A 21,744-nucleotide genomic window follows, 5' to 3' on the forward strand; every position below is an offset into this window, starting at 1 on the left:
GAGGGATAAAACACGTAGCTGCTACGGTTGCTACAATGACTATGACAAGTAAAGACACACAAGATCTGCTCGACTGTTGGACTCTAGACTAAAAAGCTGATTTTTGCAACAAAAATGAATGACTGTTGGTGGAGAATAAAAACATTGGCTGTAAAATATGTAAGGAAGTCGCAAGTTTGGGAGTAGAAAGGAATAAGCAAGGTATGAATATTTCAAAGCCATGGGCAAATATTCAAATTTCTCATTACGGTAGGAATAAAAAAGGGCAAATGACTTCACTACGTAAAAAAATTCACAATCATAAGAACAGTTCAGCTCACGTTGCTGTTGCTAAAATTATAGAATCTGCAAAAGAATGAAAACTAAAGGTAGCTTATTCAAAAGCATTTGAACATGAGAAAGAAGTCGCTTGTAGAATCTTCAGAACAGCATATGAAGTTGCAAAGAAAAGCCAGGCTTTCAATTACTTTGAATCAGAAATTGACCTCCATGAATTGAATGGCAGTGACATTGGTCGAATTCTACATTCTACAAATGCTTGTATCAATATAACAAATCATATTGAACTGAAATGGAAAAAATCCTTTTTAAAAAAATAGTCAAACTGAGAGATTTCCCTTTTGATTGATGAAAGCACCACTATTAGCCAGTTGTCATTATTAATAATATATGTACACACAATGCTACCTGATATGGAGCAACACACAAATATTTTTATTGACATTGTAGAGTTAGAAAATGTATCCGCACAAGGTATTTTCCACAGCTTGATGAATACCCTTAATGAACTGGGGTTTCATGATGATTATTTGAATTAAAATCTTGTTGCTATCGCCTGTGATGTTGGGTATGAAAAATGGAGTAGTGGCTTGGATTAAGGAATGTTATCCTCACATTTTGGTTTGGCATTGTGCCAACCATAGACTCCAGCTCTCTGTTGGTGATGTAAAAAAAAAGACTTCCCAGAACAAATCAACCACTTCAAGTCATTTCTTGACAAACTTCACTGTTTATCACCAGTTACCCAAAAATGTCAGATAACTAGGCAAAGTAGCTGAAGATCTTGACAAGGAAATCTTCAAAGTTGGAAGAGTTTTAGAAGTGTTTCCAAAAACGTTTTTGTAGAAAGATTATGAAGCACTTGTGGCTCATTTTACAGCAGCAAAACAAGATGAAAATGGAGACAAGTCTGAAAGAGTAATGTATGAAGGCCTTTTGAAGAAAATAACAAGTGCTGATTTTGTTTTGGATTGATGTGTGATGCTCTCCAAGAATTGTCTGAGCTTAGTGTTGAACTGCAAGCAAGGGATATTACACTCTACAAAGCTGATAGCAGTATATCAAAAACAGATTCGGCTGTTTGAAGACAAGAAAGTCAATGGCGGGCCTTTTTATCGTGAAGCTGTACAAGCAGTTGAAAATCTGAACTTTAAAGAAGTGACTTTGGAGAAGAGGGTAACCATTCGATCAACAAATGTGAATCGTTCTCTTGATCCTACAAAATTTTGACTGCTTGAAACAACGAATGGAAAATCACCTAGCTGCAGAAGAGATGCAAATTCCAGAATGGACAAAAGTGTTGCATCCAGAATGTTGGCCAGATGGTGCTGAAAGGAATTACTTTCGGTGAAACTGAAGTGGATAGTTTGTGTAAAAGGCTAAAAATTTTCCAGAACGACAGGTTGTTAGAGGTTTTCGTGAATTCCTGACAAAAAAGAAAATGCCTGCTGCACTATTGCAGTTAATAAACACTATCAACAGCATTCCCATTTCCTGCTGAATGTGAGCATGGCTTTTCCCAGATGAACCTGATTATCACACAGGCAAGAGCTTCTCTACAAATGAAGACTGTGAGTACATGATGTTCATCAAGCTGGTTGGGCCTCCTCTGCATGTTTTTCAACCCTTACCACATCAATTCCTGGTTCCTGAAAGGCAGGCATCTAGCAACAGACACAAAGAGTAAGGAACGAACTCGTGAAGATGGCAACACCAGTGTGATGAGCCCAATTTGGAAACTATTGTAAAAATTAAGATTTTTTTAAAATTTTTTTTCACCTTTGCTTTAATGTTTTATTTCCATTTGATATATATATATAATATACATTTGTCAAAACTAAAAGAATGAGAGCTTCAAAGGCCTGGTATGTTTCGATTTTCTTATGTTATGAGATGAGATGGTACAGTTCTGGTAAACTTATATTTAGAAATAAAGCCCTGCTGATAAGAATACAGAAAAGATATCAGGAAGGTGGGAACACATTTGAGACTGTAGAAAAAGCTTAGAAATGGAGAAAAGAGTACTATAAAAATAATAAGAATGATAAAAGTGATGAAACTGAAAATAAAAAGATATCCAGCATGTTTAAGAACTTAAATGAAACAAGCAATGAGAGATTAGCAGTATAGAATACTTAAGGACTACAATTCAGTACATTGCTACTTAGATAACTAAAATGCAGAAAGCCAGCTGGACTACATGCTATTTGACCACAAATGCTCAAATATAGAAGTATGAAAGTTTTACAGTGACTGCACTGTATAATTCAGAAGGCATGGTGTTTGAAGTTCAAATTCCAGATGAATGTAGAGCTCTCATAGTTCATCAAAAAGGAAAAAAGTGAATTACAGATGTATTTCACAGTTCCTAAAAAATTCCTATTGAATGTTCTGGGTAAGATTTATTTAAGCATAGATGGGAAAAGGCTAAGAAAATTTATAGAAGAGAAATGGAAGAAAAAAATTGGATTTGGGCTAAACAGATGCTGACACAATGAAAAAGGAAAAGTTGGTCCTTGTTGGGGATCTAAATAGCAGAGTAGGAAATGATTGCGAGACATACAAAAATATTTGGGGAAAATTTGGAGAAAAGAGCAAAGCTAATAATAATGGCAAATATCTGTTGGATTTCTGCTCAGGACATGGACTGGTTATTACTAACACCATGTTCCAACATAAACATGTGCACAAATTCACATGGAGAGAAGAGGCAAGGAATACGAAAAGTCTCATTGACTATGTTATTGTTGATAGTGATGTTTTCTACCCTGGTGCAGGACACCAGAGTGTACAGAGGATTTGAAATTGGAAGTGATCACTATTTAGTCTTGAGCAGGATAAAATTGAATTTCATATTGAAAAGAATAACATGTAAGAAAGTTTTAAAGCGAATAAAAGTTGAGCAGCTCTCAAATGTGAACTGTAGACTAAAATACACGAAGATTATTGACGAAAAAATGAAAGAGTTTGAGAACAGGAATCAAACCTTGGAGATTCAGTGGCAAACTCTGAAGAAAACATTGATTGATTCTGCCAGAGAGGCATGTGGTGAGGTTGTCTGCAAGGATAAAAAAATTCAGAACTCCCTGGTGGACACAGGAAGTTAAAGAGGCAGTGAAGGAAAAGAAGAAAGCACATCAAAAGTTCCTGTCAAATAAGTCAGCTTGTGCTCTTAGAGAATACAGAGACAAATGCAAGAATGCTAAACACTGTGTAAAACTAGCTAGACAAAAGTCATGGGAGGACTTTGGCAAGAATATAGAAAATATATATCAAGGTGGTGGTAAAATATTTTGGAGGTTATTGAAGAAGCTTAGGAACGGAGGAAAGAGTGCTGTAAAAGGAGTTAGAGATGATAAAGGTGACATGAAAACGGGAGAAAAAGATATCCTTGAAGTATGGAGTAATTACTTTGAAAAACTGCTAAATGAAACAAGCAGTGATAGCACAGTGGTAAAAAACACTCAACAGGCATGCAGTCAGGAATACATATCCATACTTGAAGTAGAAAAAGCCATCAAAGGCTTGAAATGTGGAAAGGCAGCAGGAGTAGATGATATTCGAACCAGAAATGCTGAAGTATGGTGTATAAGAGTCTTACAGTGGCTGCACTGAATAGTTCAGAAAGCCTGGACAGAGAGAAATTCCCGATGATTGGAGTAGAGCTCTCAAAGTACCCATATATAAAAAGGGAAATAAAACTGAATGTGAGAATTACAGAGATATTTCCCTACTGAGTGTTCCTGGCAAGATCTATGCAAGTATACTTGAGAAACGGTTCAGAAGAATTGTGGAAGAAAAGCTTGGTGAAGAACAAGCTGGATTCAGGCCAAATGGAGGCTGTCAGGATCAGATCTTCACTTTACGACAAATAGTCGAGAAAGCATGGGAATATAACAAAGATCTGTATTTAAGTTTTATCGATCTGGAAAAGGCATATGACAAGGTGCCAAGAGAGAAGCTATTCGATACGCTACAGTTATATGGTGTCAATGGGCCATTATATCAAGCAATACTTAGTCTTTATTTGAGTTGTAAATCAGCAGTTAGAATTGAAGGAAGTACAAGAAGAAGGTTTAATGTTAAATCTGGTGTGAGACAAGGATGTACATTATCCCCTCTGTTATTCATTATCTATATGGATCACATTATGAAGGAAAGTGGTACTAAACATGATATCAAAATTGGAGATGTTAATGTCAGCTCTTTGCTTTATGCGAATGAATATATACTGTCAGCTCTTTGCTTTATACTTCTAAATAAATCCGCTACAAGTCTGCAAGATTCTTTGACTAAATTGAATAGCTGTTGTAATAAATATGGTATGAAGGTCAGCAATAAAAAGACGATGAAAATTGGCAGAATCATTGAAAATGTCAACTGTGTTGAGAATGGAGAACCTGTGGAACAAGCGAAACATTTCAGCTACTGAGGCACGATTTTTACTGAAGATGGTAAATTAAATATAGAAATAGAATCAGCAAAGCTGGTATGGTAGGAAGTCAACTGAATAAATTCATAAGGAATAAGAGAGAAATTAGTCGCAACACTAAATTAGCTGTATACAAGACAGTGTTCAAACCAGTTTTAACTTATGGATCTGAGAGCTGGGTCAGAAGTAAAACACTTGACCAAAGACTAGAGACCGCAGATATGAGAGTCCTGAGAAAGATTATAGGCATGAACAGATGGCATCAATGGCAATATCATATTAAAAAACGAGGATATTAGGAAAGAACTTGACATTGTCAACATCCAGGAATGCGTTAACAGAGCTAATCTCAGGTGGTATGGTCACTTAAAAAGAATGGGAAAAGAAAGATTAGCAAAACAAGTGTTCTCTGCCAGGTTGGCAGGAAAATGACCCACAGGAAGACAAAGATATAGGTGGATTGATATGGTACAAAGTGCCTTAGACGACAGAAATATAAGATCTGATAATGTTGGAGTCTTCACAAGTAACAGACTGATTTGGAGGAAAATTGTAGATAAGAAGTTTGTAATGATGTAATTTTTTTCATGTAGTACTATCATATCCTGTACACCCCTTGAGGGTACATGGCAGAAATTTGATGATGATGATGATGAAAAATCAGATAGACTATAACTAACTTATACATTTAAGCTATGTAGATCCGGAAAAATTCCTCAAGAGTTGACATTTGAACCATGCTTTACTTCACACAACTAAGAGCTTTTATAGTTTCATGTTTAAGTCCAAGTTCTACAGAACCTGGTCAATTGTAACAGAACAGAGAGTATAATTCTAAATAGATTTTGGTGCACTGCCGTATATATATCCATCAGTATAATAGGAATCACCACAAAGAACGCCACTGTCACTCTCATTACATTTAACTGTCCTTGCTATCCAGGTCATTTTAGTTTGCATCTTTACTAAGTGTGTAGTGTTAAATTGCCTCTGATAATGCTAGTTTAAGCTAGTGAAACATTGGCAATAAATAATTAATTTTAGCTACTAAATTATTTACATTCCAGCAGTGTCTACCTGAATTTCTGTTCCAGAAACTTCAACATGAATAACAGCTGGTATATCATCTGTAACACATTCTCTATTCTTTAATTTTGCTCATCATCACCCACCCCAATGCTGGAAATGAATCAATCATTTCTACTTTAGTAAAATTTCATCTGCAAGTGGGAGTCTGCTATCTCTTCCATTCAGCCTTGCCTAGTAGGCTGAATCTCATGACACTAATCAACATTAGAGGACTGACCAACGATTCCCCTCTCCCCCCCCACACACACCCAATTAAAGAAATAGTGCTGATAAGAAGGCCTGTAACAGCCAAAGCGGGCACGTTACCTCAAATGCAAACAATGATATTTACTTCTCAGGCTAATGACAGAAATTGCTCAAATTCTGATGGGAGGTTCTTTCTGGATAACGTATTTCTTAAATACCACAATAAGAAACCGATTGGTTAGTTTATGGTTTATTGATGCAAGAACAGCAAAGGTCACAGCAATACATAAACTAGTAAACAATATGCATGAACAAAAACCAAGCCAAGCGAAGAGAAAACTGAAAATCTGTGCTTACAACTTTGAAAAGGAAACAAAGAAAAGTTGTTCGTGACTTATTTTTCACGGTATTAACAACACCACACAATTTTATAAAAGAGATGTTTTATTAACGCTTATAATATAAAACATCTCTTTTATAAAATTGTGTGGTGTTGTTAATAGCGTGAAAAATAAGTAATGAATAACCGTCAACACCTAAGCTTATCTGTTAGAAAGAAAAGTTGTATAAAACAGTGGGGAAATTAAGTTGGATATATTTAGACTTCCTAAAACTAGAACAGCAGGGGGAAAAGTAATTGAAACAAGCTATATATTTCACATATGGCTATGAGAGATTCAAGGAGGAGTTGGAATATGATTTATAAAAAAATAACATCCTTGAATTTAAACCAATCTTTTGAGAGAATTTCAATGCTTGTACTGAAAATCAATAAGTGATTTGAATATATACACCCACCTATAAGTCAATGAGATGAAGATAGATTTCTATAAGGATCTCTAAATCTCAGAAATAATGTCATTGTAAAATTTAAATAGAAAGCTAACTGTAAAGTAAGCAACAAACAAGGAAAAAGCATTTTAGGTGTGTGGTGCATGGGCCAAAGACTAACTGAATTTTCAGAGAGCTAGGGATTGCATATAGGTAATACATACTTTAAGAAGATAATATCGTAGTTATTAGTAAAAATTTATCATTTTTACTAATGGTAAATGAAACAAATGTAAGTGAATCTGGAGATCTTAATGACAGAGTTTTTAATGAAATTGATTATATTGTGGTGAACTCAACCAATACCAATGAAGTCCTTCAGCTGGAATGACCTCAGTTTAAATCCTAACCAGGATGCAAAGAACCTTTATCAGGGCCTTTCAACTGAAGATGAAGTTAGGTGGTCTCATACAGAGGCAGCAGGGATTTTTTGTTTCCCAAACTGGTTTTTCCTCCCAAAAAATAGGCAAACTGGCCAGAAGAACACAAACAATTTAGATATACCAGACAATACAAATGATTAACTACTTTATCATAAGCAGTAATCGGGTTTCTAAGAAACCAAGTAGGCTTTGACAGACCAACCTAACATGAAAGGACAGATGGGATGGGATGGTGAACATGGAAACATAATTAGTCAGTTTAACTATGATAATGATTACAGTTTAGTGAGAGCAAGGATAAAAATACACATCAAGAGATGAAAAAAAAAAAAAAAAAAAAAAATTGGTAATGAAACTAGAAAGTATTTTTTTTGCACAACCTGTGGGATCAGCTAGTCTTGCATCAATTGCAGGCGCAAACTTGACATTTTGTCTGTTTGCTCACTTGGGAAAAATGGAGTAAAACCAGGTTTAAAATTGCTTGGTATCTTTAACATGGTAATGAAACTCTTACAACAGAAGATGAAGATACAGTAAACCATAAAGAAAATTAAAAATTTGAAGAGAAGTTGTGGGGGAAAAAAGAAGAATGAATGAATCAGACTTATCTGAGAGAAAACAGCTTCAAAAATAATAGAAACTACTAGGGATTTCAGAAAATCATTACTAAAGAGATCTAGAAAACTTATTGTACAGACACTTAATCTAAACAAAAAAAAAAGAGAAGAATTAATGAAAGGAATACAAAGAAGTATCACAGGCAATATAGAATTTGTAGAAATATGAAAGTTAGAAAAGACTCAGAAATTGTAAGAACTATAAAAAAAACAGAAAAATCACACAAGGATTATACAGAATAAAAAAATGGATTCCAATATAGAATATATGCAATGATTTTTATAGGGACCTATCATAGGTAGAGAAACAAATACAGATTCACTACTGAATTTATGAGTTAGGTACAGAACCACTAATCATAATAGAAGAATTATGGAAAATCTTCACATCAGCAAAGAATAATAACTTGTGCAGAAGATGGTACATTAGGAGAACACAAATAATCAAGATATTCACAGTTTCATACTAGATATGTTCAATGACATTTTAACTGCAGAAAAATATTCTACAGCAATGGCATCACAAGCAGTGATCTATGTAAAAGAGGGCAGTAGAGATAACATCAATAACCAATTAATTATTGCATTTGTACAAAATTTTATATCCATTTTAAACAGTCACAGCCATATGAATAAGCAAGCTTCAGAGCAAGTTTCTCTACAATAGATGACATCCACACCATTATCTAAGTCATTAAAAATGTAAATGAATATCAAAATTCCTATAAATGAATATAGAAAAAAAAGAGAACGTCTTTGATTCTTCATATAAATCAGAAATAAAACAGCAGGCCATCCCAGCAAAGTACATTAAACTGTTAAAAAGTGTATAGAAGAACCTCAACAGTCAGTATAAAGTTAGAACATCAGGGAAAGAAATTCTGTTAGCAAAAATTAAAGCTCAACTGACCAAAAAAGCAAAGTAAAAAAAAAAAAAAAAAAAGGTTTAGAGTATAACAAAACTAATGCATAATTTATGACAAATTCAGATAAAATTGAACTAAAATCAGCTGATATGATAATCAAATTGAGAATGACTATATCCCTGACAGCTCAAGTGAAAAAAAAAAAAAAAAAAAAAAAATGAAGAAATAAATACAAGAAACATTAAGAAACAAAGCAGTGTGGCTTCATAAAAGTTATGTTAGAACTTTCACCTGTATGTTTGAAAATAAAGCTATCACTGCAGTACTTACATAGGGAACTGAGACATGGGTACTGAATTAAAAACAATAAGTTTCAAGTGGCCTAAAGAGCCTTGGAGAAGATTGATTAACATAACAAAAAAAAAAAAAAAAAAAAAGACACAGAATTAGATTACCAGAGTTTTACATTCTTTACACTTTATACTGTAAAGAATGTAAAATGGAGATGGGCTAGCATATCAGCAAATTAACAAATGAAAAATTCTCATTTTTCATTTGTTAAGAACAGCACAGATACCAAGAGAAGGAAAAGTTTGCAAAGAATGAGACTCTGGGATGATTTATAAATGTTTGACAAAGATATTGGACATTAGCTAATGACAGACAGCTGGAAATTTATGAGAGAGCCCCATAACCATCATCTTGGATTGTGTTCTTTACCATTTTTTCATAACCTTTACAATAAATGAAATACTAAAAATGCAGAGTTCTGCTGTCATCAATGTATAATGATAATTTTCTTTTTTTTTTTAATCTGCAGAAACCCAACTAAACATTTCTATTACAGAATACAATTTTTTCTGCACATTTTCTATTGTATGCAAGTCATATTCCCTTATATTTAAGAGATTCCTCAAACCCAAATGATATAAAATTTCATACTTCTGCTTCACCACAGAAAACTTTCTCATCCTTAATCCTTTCACACCATACAATTTGAAAGAAGTGACCTGTCTGACTTAAACATTGACAAAACAGCAACTCAATATCAAATCATTATCATCATATCCCATTCATTAATATTGTACTGCTAAAATCATTCTTTCATTTACCAGCTACATATGCAGAAAATTATTTAAGCTGCCTATGAGACACCCTGAAGAGCTTCCTTTCAGTCTTTTTTCTTTCTAAACAATACTAATTACTATTACATTTACAAATACCAGGAACTACTACTTTCCATGCTCTACAATTCAAAGTCTTGGGCCTCCTGGATTTGTTTCATCTAACACTGCCTGTCAAGGACCTTACATTTCCAGTTTGAACCTTGGCTAATGGTCTAGATTGTTCTTTGTTTTCCTTTTTGTCTTTTACCAAGAATTTTACTATTGTAGTTTTAATACAGTCATCTTCCATATAAAAAACACCTGCACACTGCATATCTTTGAACTTGATTATAAGAGATATAAGTTCTTAAAAGAGTTGATATAACTCATGGTTGCAGCTAATTATTTAGAGCCAATTATTTACTGGGCCAAATATTTTTCTAAGGATTTTCTTTCAAAAGCTGAAAATTTCTCTACCCTTGCATTAAACACCCAAGTTTCACATCTGTAGGTAACAACTGGATGAATTAATGATTTATATATTTGTACTTTAGTCTATGGATTATCATTTGAGCTGAATTCACATGAGAGAATAAAAAGCCTGATTATCTCTCTTTATTCAATTCTGCACTTCTATCATCTCATTTAGCTAGCTTATGATGATTATGCCTAAATATTTGTGCTATTCAACTTTTTTCTATTTCAAAGTTCACAATTTTCACATTTCATCACCACCATCAAATTCCTGATATGTACCCTCAAGAAGTGCACAGGATATGACAGTACTACATGAAAAATTACATCATTACTAACTTCCTACATACAATTTTCCTCCAAATCAATCTGTTACCTGTCAAGATTCCAAATGTCAGATCTTATATTTCTATCTTCTAAGGCACTTTTTACTGTATCAATCCACCTATACCTTGGTCTTCCTCTGGGTCTTTTTCCTGCCAACCTGGCAGAGAACACTTGTTTTGTTAATCTTTCCTTTCCCATTCTGTTTAAGTGACCATACCACCTGAGATTAGCTCTGCTAATGTATTCCTGGATGTTAACAATGTTCTTTACTAATATCTTCATTTTTAATATGATATTGCCATTGATGCCATCTGTTCATGCCCCTGATCTTTCTCAGGACTCTAATATCTGTGATCTCTAGTCAAGTGGTTTATTTCTAACCCAGCTCTCAGATCCATAAGTTAAAATTGGTTTGAACAATGTCTTGTATACAGCTAATTTAATGTTCTGACTAATTTCTCTCTTATTCCATATAAATTTATTCATTTGACTTCCTATCATACCAGCTTTATTAATTCTGTTGTCTATTTCCATATTTAATTTACCATTTTCACTAAAAATCATGCTTAAGTAGCTGAAATGTTTTGCTTGTTCTATACGTTCTCCATTCACAATGCAATTGATATTTTCAATGTTTCTGCCTTGTTATTGCTGACCTTCATACCAAATCTATTACTACAGTTATTCAATTCAGTCAGGGAATTTTGCAGACTTGTACTGGATTTATTTAGAAGTATAACATCATCTGCATAAAAAGTAAAGAGCTGATATTAACATCTCCAATTTTGATATCAGGTTTAATACCACTTTCCTTCATAATGTGATCCATATAGATAATAAATAACAGAGGGGATAATGAACATCCTTGTCTGACACCAGATTTAACATTAACATTTAATGATGCAGTTTTAATGTTAATAAATGCAAGGTGTTACACTCTGGGATACAGAGATATAAGACTATATACTGTATTGGTGGAGCTGTACTACAGGAAATGGATGAGATTTAGGATCTTGGAGTGATAGTGGACACTGGACTGAAGTTCTGAGGGAACATCGCATGTTTTAAAGACTGTACATCGATTTAACAATAACATTTGCACTTGTGTCAGATAAATGATTCATTATTTTAGTTTTCTGTTGATTAATTTTCACTAAATCTTATATGCTAATTTTTCTACTTCCAAATGTTTCTTTTTGCTTTCCATTTGGTTCTTGACACATTAATGTCATCTGCACATGTCATAATTTGCACTGAATTGTATCTATTGGCAATGATCAGCAATGTATTCCAAAGTTAACTTAAAGAATTGAAACTAGACTATCACCTTGTTTTAATCCTCGAGTTATTAAAAATGGATCAGTTAAACCATTTTGTATTTTAACCTGTGCTGAGTTTTCCATTGTTATTTTGTAAGTCATACTAGCTTATCTGGTATTCCAAAGTGTATTATGATTATTTGATAACCTCCATGGAGCCAGACTCATTGTGGGAGGCTCACTCAACCAGCAACATGTCTTTGAAGTTATTTACACTACCTGCAATCACAATGCACTCAGGCAATGCATTCCACTCACTAACAACTGTCCACACAAAAAATCTACTCCTCACATCCTTCACCACATCTTTATACAACTTCCATGAATGGCCTCTCCTTCTTCCCATCTTAACATTAACATCCACTCTTTTTATAATTTCTGTATTAATCTGATAGAATCCTTTAACTAATTTGAAGGTGTCTATCATAATCTCCTCTTTTCATCCTATCCACCAACCTCTATAATCCACATTCTCTCAAACACTCTTCATAACCAATAGTCCAGTCCTATCACTGGTTATTTGTCTTTGGACCCTCTGCAGTTTTTCCACATCAAAATGAAAACCAGGTGACCAAATCTGAACACAACAGTCCATATGTAGTCTGACCCATGCCTTATATAGAGACACCACCACCCCATCCTACATGTCAATGAACGTTTTTAAAACGTGTGATGTGCCCTCAGAACTTCAGTCCACTGTCCACCATCACTCCAAGATCCCAAATCTCATCCACTTCCTGTAGTACAGCTCCATCAATACAGTACATAGCCTTAGATCTCTGTATCCCAAAGTGTAACACCTTGCATTTATGAATATTAAAACTGCAACCCCACTCATTTGTCAAAGCTAAAAGTCTATTCAAATCTTACTGTATAGAGAATTAACATCAACACTACTCCTGATAATTCTACCTAACCTTTGCATCAGCAAACATTCCCAGTCAATTCACATGATATATTATTAACAAACAAGTTAAACAGTAGAGCCCAAGAACAGAATCCTGAGACAGGTCACTCACTGGTCACCTTCCTTTTCTAAAACACAGCTTCATCATACAACTTGCTGGTATGATGTAGTACAGAGAGTCAATCTCCGATCCATCTAACCAATATACTATCAATTCCTATCCACTGCAGTTTGTACACCAAACTTATGTGGTAATCTATCAAATGCTTTTGCAAAGTCCAAGAATGCTGTATATGATTCTCCCTTATCCAACACATTCGTCCCTTATCATAAAACATAAGCAGATTGCTAAAACAAGACCTGGCCTTCACAAACCCATGCTAACCATCTTAGAGTATCTAATGTCTATCAACTCGATCTTATTCTATTCTAATTTTACCAACACTTTGATCACAACTGCAGATATACACACCCGTCTATAATTGGAGACTTCTGTTCTCAAACCAGGCTTGTGGAGAGGTATTATTTTGCCTTCTTTCCACTCCTTAGGAACCTTTCTCACTGCAAGACATTCATTAAATAACTAAGACAAGGGCATGGCTAACTCTTTTGCACATTCTTTAAAATAGTTGGTGATATGTCATCCATTTCCACAGCCTTATTAACATCTAACTCAACCAATACTTCATACACCTCTGATTCTTTCACCTTTAATTCTCCTAATTCTTGCCTCCCTTCCCCATGTTGCACAGAATCATTCAGAGTACTACGATATACCCTGATGAAGTGTTTGTTAAATAACAAACACTTCATCAGGTTTCCACTATATCATTTGCTATGGTTACTCTACCATAACTATCCATCAACATCAACCTGCCATAATTATTTTTTGTCTTGCTTGTCACATAGCAGAAAAATTCCCTTGGATTAGCTTTGACCTGACTGGCCAATCTCCTGTCATATTCTAGTTTTTCTTTTTTAACCATGCTTGTCACTTTTCTGGCTTCATTTTATATTCTTTATGCATCTGTTCACTGCAAACTGTCTTGCACTTCCTCCATAACAAATTCTTTTGTAATACTGCTTGCCTGATTATACCCATTCATCCATCTCATTCCTACACTATTTATTGGCTTAACTCTTGGTATGCAGTGCAATGCGGTTATGCATTGCATGTGTTAGATACTGCCTTATTTCCCATGCACTGTCAACATCTTTTCTACACAATTCCTCAACCCAATGTAATGATGCTAGTTGACTACGGAGTTTCTGATGATCACCCACCTTTATAGTTCCACATATAGATCTTGATCTTTTTCCTGTTTGACTATCTTCCAAACTAATACCTCACAATCACTTTCACCATATTGTCATATTCCATCATATTTTTTTCTCTATTAGTGCTATCATATGCTTGTTGGACATAAAAAAATTTCATGAATAATTTATATCGCATTCCAAAGTTTCTCAAATAATTTTTAATTATGTATCTGATCATTCTTTCCTGAAACCTACTTGGTAGATACCAATTATCTTTGCCATAAGTGGGTTTAATCTGTTCTTCAAAAGAGAAGCCTCCGTATGTTATACATAACAGAGAAATACCTCTGTAATTTCTACAAACTGTTATTTTTCTATCATATATTGGGCAGATTAGACTTTCTTCATTCTTTTGGAATCTGCTCTTTGTTCAATATGGCTAGAAGAAATTCATATATTTTATCTTCTAGTTTCTTCCCTCCTGCTTTCAACTACTCTGTATGAATTTTATCTTTTCTTGGGATTTGTTGAATGTATTAAGTTGCAGTGTATTGCTGATAGCAGTTAAGTTTCTATATAAAAATCTCCAAATCTTATACATACTGCTGAATCATATATAAAGTTAAACAAGTTTGAGCACAGTTAGTAGTCGGAAGGGGTCAATCGTTTGATGCTGTTGGCACACTGCTCCCTCTCTTGAAGTGTTACAAGGAGCTTTAGCATATCCAGCCTAATACCATTTAGTTATGCTAGCATTAGGTGATAACGGGAAGTAGACTGGTGTGATGATTGTTAGCTGGATATGTTCATTAGATAAAAATGAGGGGGGGGGGAGACTATGAATGAAATCAAGAAAGCTAAGAAGAAGCTGGTGATATGGTCTCCCCCCCCCCTTTTTTTTTTTTATCTAATGAACATATCCATTTAACAATCATCACACCAGTCTACTTCCCTTGGATTTTACTTAGCTCCTAATACACATTTTCTTAAATTAACTGTGTTCTATTAATGTATTTAGGCTATTAAAGAAACCCATCTCATTATACACAATCTATTTTAAAACCTTGTGTATAACTTTTCAAGCATATATGTTTGAACAGATGTTTAATACTTATAAATATGAAACACTACTGAAAAGAGCACAAAATTTGTTCAAACCATATCAAAATGCTCCTGTTATGACTAAGAACATTTGGTTGTTTATAATAATTGTTCAATTTGTTGAATGTATTAAGTTGTAGTGTATTGCTGATATTTAACAATCATCACACCAGTCTACTTCCCATTATCACCTAGCCATCATTGTTATTTTGATTTTTGCATTGAGGAGTATGAGTACATATTATTATTGGGAAGTAGACTGGTGTGATGATTGTTAAATGGATATGTTCATTACATTAAAAAAAAAAGGGGGAGGGGGAGACCATATCACCAGCTTCTTAGCTTTCTTGATTTCATTCATAGTCTTCTCTCCCCCCCTTCTTTTTATCTAATGAAAATATCCATCTAACAATCATCACACCAGTCTACTTCCCGTTATCACCTAATGCTAGCATAACTAAATGGTATTAGGCTGGATATGCTAAAGCTCCTTTACACTAAGATGTAAAAGTTTAATCTTTCCAGAAGCCTTGGCACATCCAACTTAATGCCATTCAGCTTATCATTACTATCTCACCAGTTTTTCCTTTTCTTCTCTTCATTTCATTCATAAAATTGCATTTTTTTAAATCCCATCAACATATCCATCTAACCACATACTTTCCACTTCAAGACCAATATCCTCTGCTACAATTACATACCATTCCTCCTTCCCCTCCCTGTCACAATCAACTATTATAATATCATGTCCTATGCTAACGAGCATCCAGTCATCGCAAGTTCACCTGACTTCCAGTAGAGGGTCCACACTATTTTGATATGCAGTTGAAGAATATCATAATTCTTAATCCGCCATCACTTCAAATTCTTATGAAGCAATTGATTTAAATGTTGCAACACTCTGCTGATAAAAAAAAAAGCAATGGGTCACCAGTATTTGCACTAAGTTGTTGCCAAATTAAACAAGAAACTGTCGCCATCAGAACAAATCAGATTCCTTTTATCCATACACACATACCATAAACAAAACTATGGTTTAAAATCCCTTACATCATTAATAATAGCCTCCATGGAGTCAACAAGTTCATGGTCTCAATCAGCAAACAATTATCATAATGAACTATAATATAACCTGATAGCTCCAGTAATGAAGCTATGGAATTTCAATCATTTGCAAACTGATTCTGCATTTATCATACTCCTAGAGTTGCTTCCCTGAATGGTTGAAGGAATATTTGTGAATGTCAAGTAGACTAATTTCATTATTAAGTGTGAGGTCAATGCCTACTTATTTTAAACCATCAATTCCTGATAGGTACTCTCAAGTGGATATACAGGATACTAATGATTATGTTTACATTACTACTAACTTCCTATCAACAATTTTCTTCCAATAGGAAAATCAAGTGGCTAAAATGTTTTGCTCCATATTTCCAGATTATCTATCCACAGTATCATAACACACAAGAGATTCCCAGGTTTTCTTGGGTGGAATTATAATCAACTTGATACCACAAACAAACTGTAGTAATCAAAAGTACCACAGTTCAGAAAACTCAAAAATTAAAGAACTACAGCTTAAGATATGTCATACCGCAAACTTGTCCCTTAGTAATTATAAGTAGTCTATCCTTTCATGATTATACTTCGTTAGCTAATATAGTGTGGTATATGGCTACCCATGATAAGTCTTTGCACTCCATGGAAATTTCATGTAATACTAATAATATAAAATATTCCATAAAGGTATGAATAATTTTGAGAAAGAAAAATTCATTTTTCTTTCCTTTTCAGGAGAAAAATTTTAATTTCTAGTAAAAAGACTGACAGGAAAATCAAGATCTACATGAATTGATACATGTAAGTGCTTTAAAACAGCGCTTCCCAAACTGTGGGCTGCAGTCCCCTTGGGAGCTGTTAGTTTAGTTGAGGGAGGTCCATGAAATAATGAAAAGAAATTTTAAATGTTTTAAGGCTAATAAGATAGACATTCTCTAACTATATAAAAATATAAGATAATGTGCTATGTCCAATGTGTATGCAAGATGCTAAAAACGTAATTTTTGCATTTGATATTTGCAATGTTCGCTGTGTGTGTTTTGTATTGAATATAAATACAATAAATATTATAATAATATATGTCCGTATTATGATTTTTTTTTTCTGATGGGGGCCATGAAATATTTAAATTTTTCCAAAGGGGCCTTTACATCCATAAGTTTGGGAAGCACTGCTTTAAAAGACCAAAAGATACAATCTGATGATATTGGAGTCCTGAAAAACAAGATTAATATGAAGGAAAATTGTTGGTAATGATGTCAACTTTTCATGTGGTTAATAACCTATACCCCCCTACCCCCACCCACCCAGGGTACATATCAGGACTATGATGATGAAATTTTGTTAAGCAAACTGAAACTATCTTCAAAATTCACAATGTTTTACATTTCATCCTTCTCTTTGGCTTATAAGGTCATAAAGGTGATCAGACTATGAATGCAGTCCAAATACTTTATAAATGACAGCAAGAACCTTTTTATGCACATCTCAATATACACAATCTATTTTTAAACCTTGTGTATAACTTTTCAAGCATATATGTTTGAACAGATGTTTAATACTTATAAATATGAAACACTACTGAAAAGAGCACAAAATTTGTTCAAACCATATCAAAATGCTCCTGTTATGACTAAGAACATTTGGTTGTTTATAATAATTGTTCAATTTTTTTTTAAACAAAAATTAACAATTAAATTTTCCATGATAATTATTAGGATAAAAAAAAAGGGTGATGGTATGCTATCTCAAATATGTACCATCATGAATTCTGTTATCCCTTATATAATCCTAGAAAGTTAACGTTTCAGATGATTTAGTTTCCAAAATACACACACACACATTGCAATAGCAATGTGTGTGTGCATGTGTTATTAAAAGGAAAATGCACCCCTCCATAACTCAGTAATATCAATTCCTTTGATTAGAGACACCTAAATTTCAATCCTGTTTAGAACATGAACCTTGATAATGTCTTCTCAACTGATAACAGTCTAATACAGAGATGGTGCAGTAAAAAATTATTACTGGGTTATAGATGAAAAAGGAAAAGGGAAGCATATTAAAAAACCACTAGCTATAAGAAATGCCATGGGTTTCTTTAGTAGAATAAATACATTATGCAATAGTGAATGCAGAAGATGTCAAAATTTTGCAGGACAGCTTGGACAGATTGGAGTTCTGGGCTAAGGAGAATGGATGTCAATTTAATGTGACAAAATGTAAGGTTATGCATTTTGGGATGAAAAGATTAGCAGCAGTATACCACACTGGTGGAACTGTACTGCAGGAAATTTATGAGGCCAGGGACTTGGGAGTGTTAGGGAGGTGAAGTTTAGGGGGCACATTGCAAAAGTGGCTAAATCAGCTCATCAACTCACTTGGTTGTTGAAAAATACTTTGACGAGCAGAGACAAGCAAGTTATTGTACCTCTGTACCGAGCCTTGATAAGACCTCATCTCGACTACTGTGCCCAGATTTGGTCACCTAGGTTTCTTCTTGATGGGGAGGATGTAGAGCGGATCCAGAGGAGAGTAACCAAGATGATAGCAGGTCTATGGAATGAACCTTATGCGAAAAGGTGGAAGATTTGTGGGTTGCAGAAATTAGTTGATAGAGGAGATATCATTGAGACATTCAAATTGCTAAAGGGTTTCTTTCTATAAGATTAATACAGGGAATGTTTTTGAGATCAGGACTGGTGGTGGAAGAACTAGGAGACATCTATGGAAGCTGGGCAAGAGTGTGGTTAGCAAGGGTGTTAGAGCTAGGTTCTTTACTTTTAGAATGGTTAATGAGTGGGAATAAGCTACCAGAGTCTGTTGTGGTTGCTATGACGGTGAGCGAGTTCAAGGCAAGGTATGATAGATACTGTGAGAATGTCATATAGTTGTGTGGACATGATGTTTAGGGCCTCCCTCGATGAGTCTAAGGACTCTCTGGAGTTGCCCATAATAATAATAATAATAATAATAATAATAATATATCCCCAAAACAAACAAACCAGCCTGGAAATATATGCAATTAACAGACATAGCAGACTATGAAGGAAATTAACCTAACTATTAAAGAATAAATTTGGTCTATATCAAGCCAAGTTATTACTTGGTTGTGACAGCCAACTGACTTTAATGTGTTAACAGGATGGTGGGAAAAAAGTATATAAATACATACATTTTTTCTTTAAAATTTCTTGTTTTGTCCTTATACCTTCAATAATTTTTTACAGATTTCTTTATGATCAAAATCACATTTTTAGCATTCTCTCTCTCTCTCTCCTATAAAAAAATTATTACTGGGTTATAGATGAAAAAGGAAGCATATTAAAAAAACCACTAGCAATAAGAAATGCCTTGGGTTTCTTTAATAGCCTAAATACATTAATAGAACACAGTTAATTTAAGAAAAGGTGTATTAGGAGCTAAGTAAAATCCAATTCCTCTGAAAAGCACATTAATTTCAAATGGCAGTGTGGTAATGCAATAAATGCGTTATCAATTCTTCACCAGCTCTTTCAAAATGCGAAATCTGAGTAACTCCAGGTTTGATCTATAAACTATCTACACAAGTCGATAAGAATACTGGCTTTTTCACCATAGAAAGATTTACGTCATGATTACGACTTATTTTAACGAGGTAGAGTTAAATAAACAATGCTAGCCGTTCACTTCACCCATCAAGATGACTGGTATCAGCACATTAAATACATTCATGTTCCTCCTTCAAACCTAGACAAAGTGACCAAGCACATATGAGGTAACTCATAGCTAATTTCTGATACAATGGTTTCGATGAACATTAACCTTTAATGTGAGCATACACATCAATTATATAAATTCAATAAAATATACTTCCTAAAATCAAAACTCTAAACGCAATGGCCACGGAAAAAACTTGAATATCAATTAGCTTTCATGCAAAGAAATACTTAATAACAGAATACGAATACAATTTTGATGTTCAATTCCAATAAAAGTGCAAAAAAATGTTCGAATTATTTTAGGTATAAACGTTCATAGCATATAATTACTGCACAAATCATTTCACCACTCATGTTCATGATTAGTTATTATGAGCTCTAATGAAACAATCAGTTAATAAAAACTGCTAAACTTATGTATGCAAACACTTATAACGTTGAATTAAATCTTTTTATATGGCAATCTGCATATGTTCATCCTGAAATGGCATGGATTTTATTAACTAGGATGCCATAAATGGTTCAATTTCATTCAAAAAATATTTTTAAATATACGGAGTTCAAACCAAAATTCGATAATGGTCGAAAAATGACAATGATATAATACATCTCACCGTTATTGGGCATGAATGCTTCACGGAAATGTTTTTTTTTTTGTTTTTTTTTTGTAAATAATAATTTGCTTTGCAATAACCATGAATTATAAAATCTCGAGAACCAACTCAGCTGCTGGACAATTATAGCAGAGCGGAAAAATAAAGCATAAACGGCCAGGGTTTATCAGAAATGAAATGTTGAGAATTCCAATAAAGATGGCATATAACACAGGTACGAAACATCTCATTAACAGCTTAATAGTAGCAAAATGAAGTGGCTATTAATCTTATTGCATTCTGGAATGCGAATGTGGGTAAATATGTTGATTATTTTAATGATGAAAAAAATAATAATAATAAATAAGTATATTGCTATACAGTTTCATCTGACAAATGATGCCACTTTATAATGGACGTATTCCAACAAACCTACCTTTAAACCCTGAAGAACTAGACATGCGTCTTTCATCTGGCGATTGCCTACTCCTAATTTTAGGTCCATCACTTGACCAATTATAAGTAGGGGACTTTGATGGACTCCCTCTTTTGTTTGCATTCCTAGTTGGGCTAGCAGTAGTACTGCTTTGTCGCATCAGTGACACGGGCAGCGTTGCTCTCATCGGGCCTTGCTTTGTAGAACCAGGAGAAGCATTTCTTCTTACCCGAGGAGGCTGGCCGGACATTATTTGCTTCTAGCCAACACTCTTTAAAATAATCTGATGTTCCTGGAAGACTGCAAACAAATCTAAAGAAACCCTGGTGAAGCCAGACTTGATGCCGCAATATTCCAAAACATTCGTCCACACACACTCTAACGACCTCCCTTCCGTCACTTGCCTCTGTCAACTCACTCTCGCACCCAGTGAATGCAGCTTCGCATCTAGTATCTGAGATCACGTGCGTATGATGGGAACATTCATTGGATGAGTGCCAAACTCTGCGCCTCACAATGCAGTGGTTACCCACTTTTCATTCAAGGGCTTTCCTTGGTGACATTTTATTGGAAAACGGACTCTGCTTTATTCTTTTAGCTCTTAGCAATTTTTATTAACTGAACAATTTTGCTGTTTGGTTTAAAAAAAAGTTTTCTTTGTTTTCAGTGAAACTGCTGAGTGATCTAGACGACCTTGGCTTTATCCATTTTTAACGGGGAGGGAGGGGGTTTCTTCGTTAGCCATCGACTGAAAGTTCATGTGCCATGTTCTGCGATT

The 21,744-nt window shown here is 34.3% G+C and overlaps 1 protein-coding gene across 2 annotated transcripts in view; it reads right to left on the reverse strand.

Annotated features, from left to right (window-relative positions):
- Positions 1–21,536, reverse strand: part of LOC150094564 (glucocorticoid-induced transcript 1 protein-like) — a 380,983-nt gene extending 359,447 nt beyond the window's left edge. For both annotated transcript variants that reach the window (XM_090411946.1, XM_090411945.1), the window contains exon 1: positions 20,967–21,536. In XM_090411946.1, the coding sequence (XP_090268072.1) occupies positions 20,967–21,216 (250 nt within the window). In that variant the 5' untranslated portion in view covers positions 21,217–21,536. The remainder of the gene's footprint in view (positions 1–20,966) is intronic.
- Between the last annotated feature and the right edge of the window lie 208 nt (positions 21,537–21,744).

The sequence above is a fragment of the Typopeltis vanoorti genome, chromosome 22 (genome assembly GCF_054136105.1).
Source record: "Typopeltis vanoorti isolate ZY-2024b chromosome 22, IOZ_Tvanoo_1.0, whole genome shotgun sequence".
In the NCBI taxonomy this organism is placed as follows: Eukaryota; Metazoa; Arthropoda; class Arachnida; order Uropygi; family Thelyphonidae; genus Typopeltis; species Typopeltis vanoorti.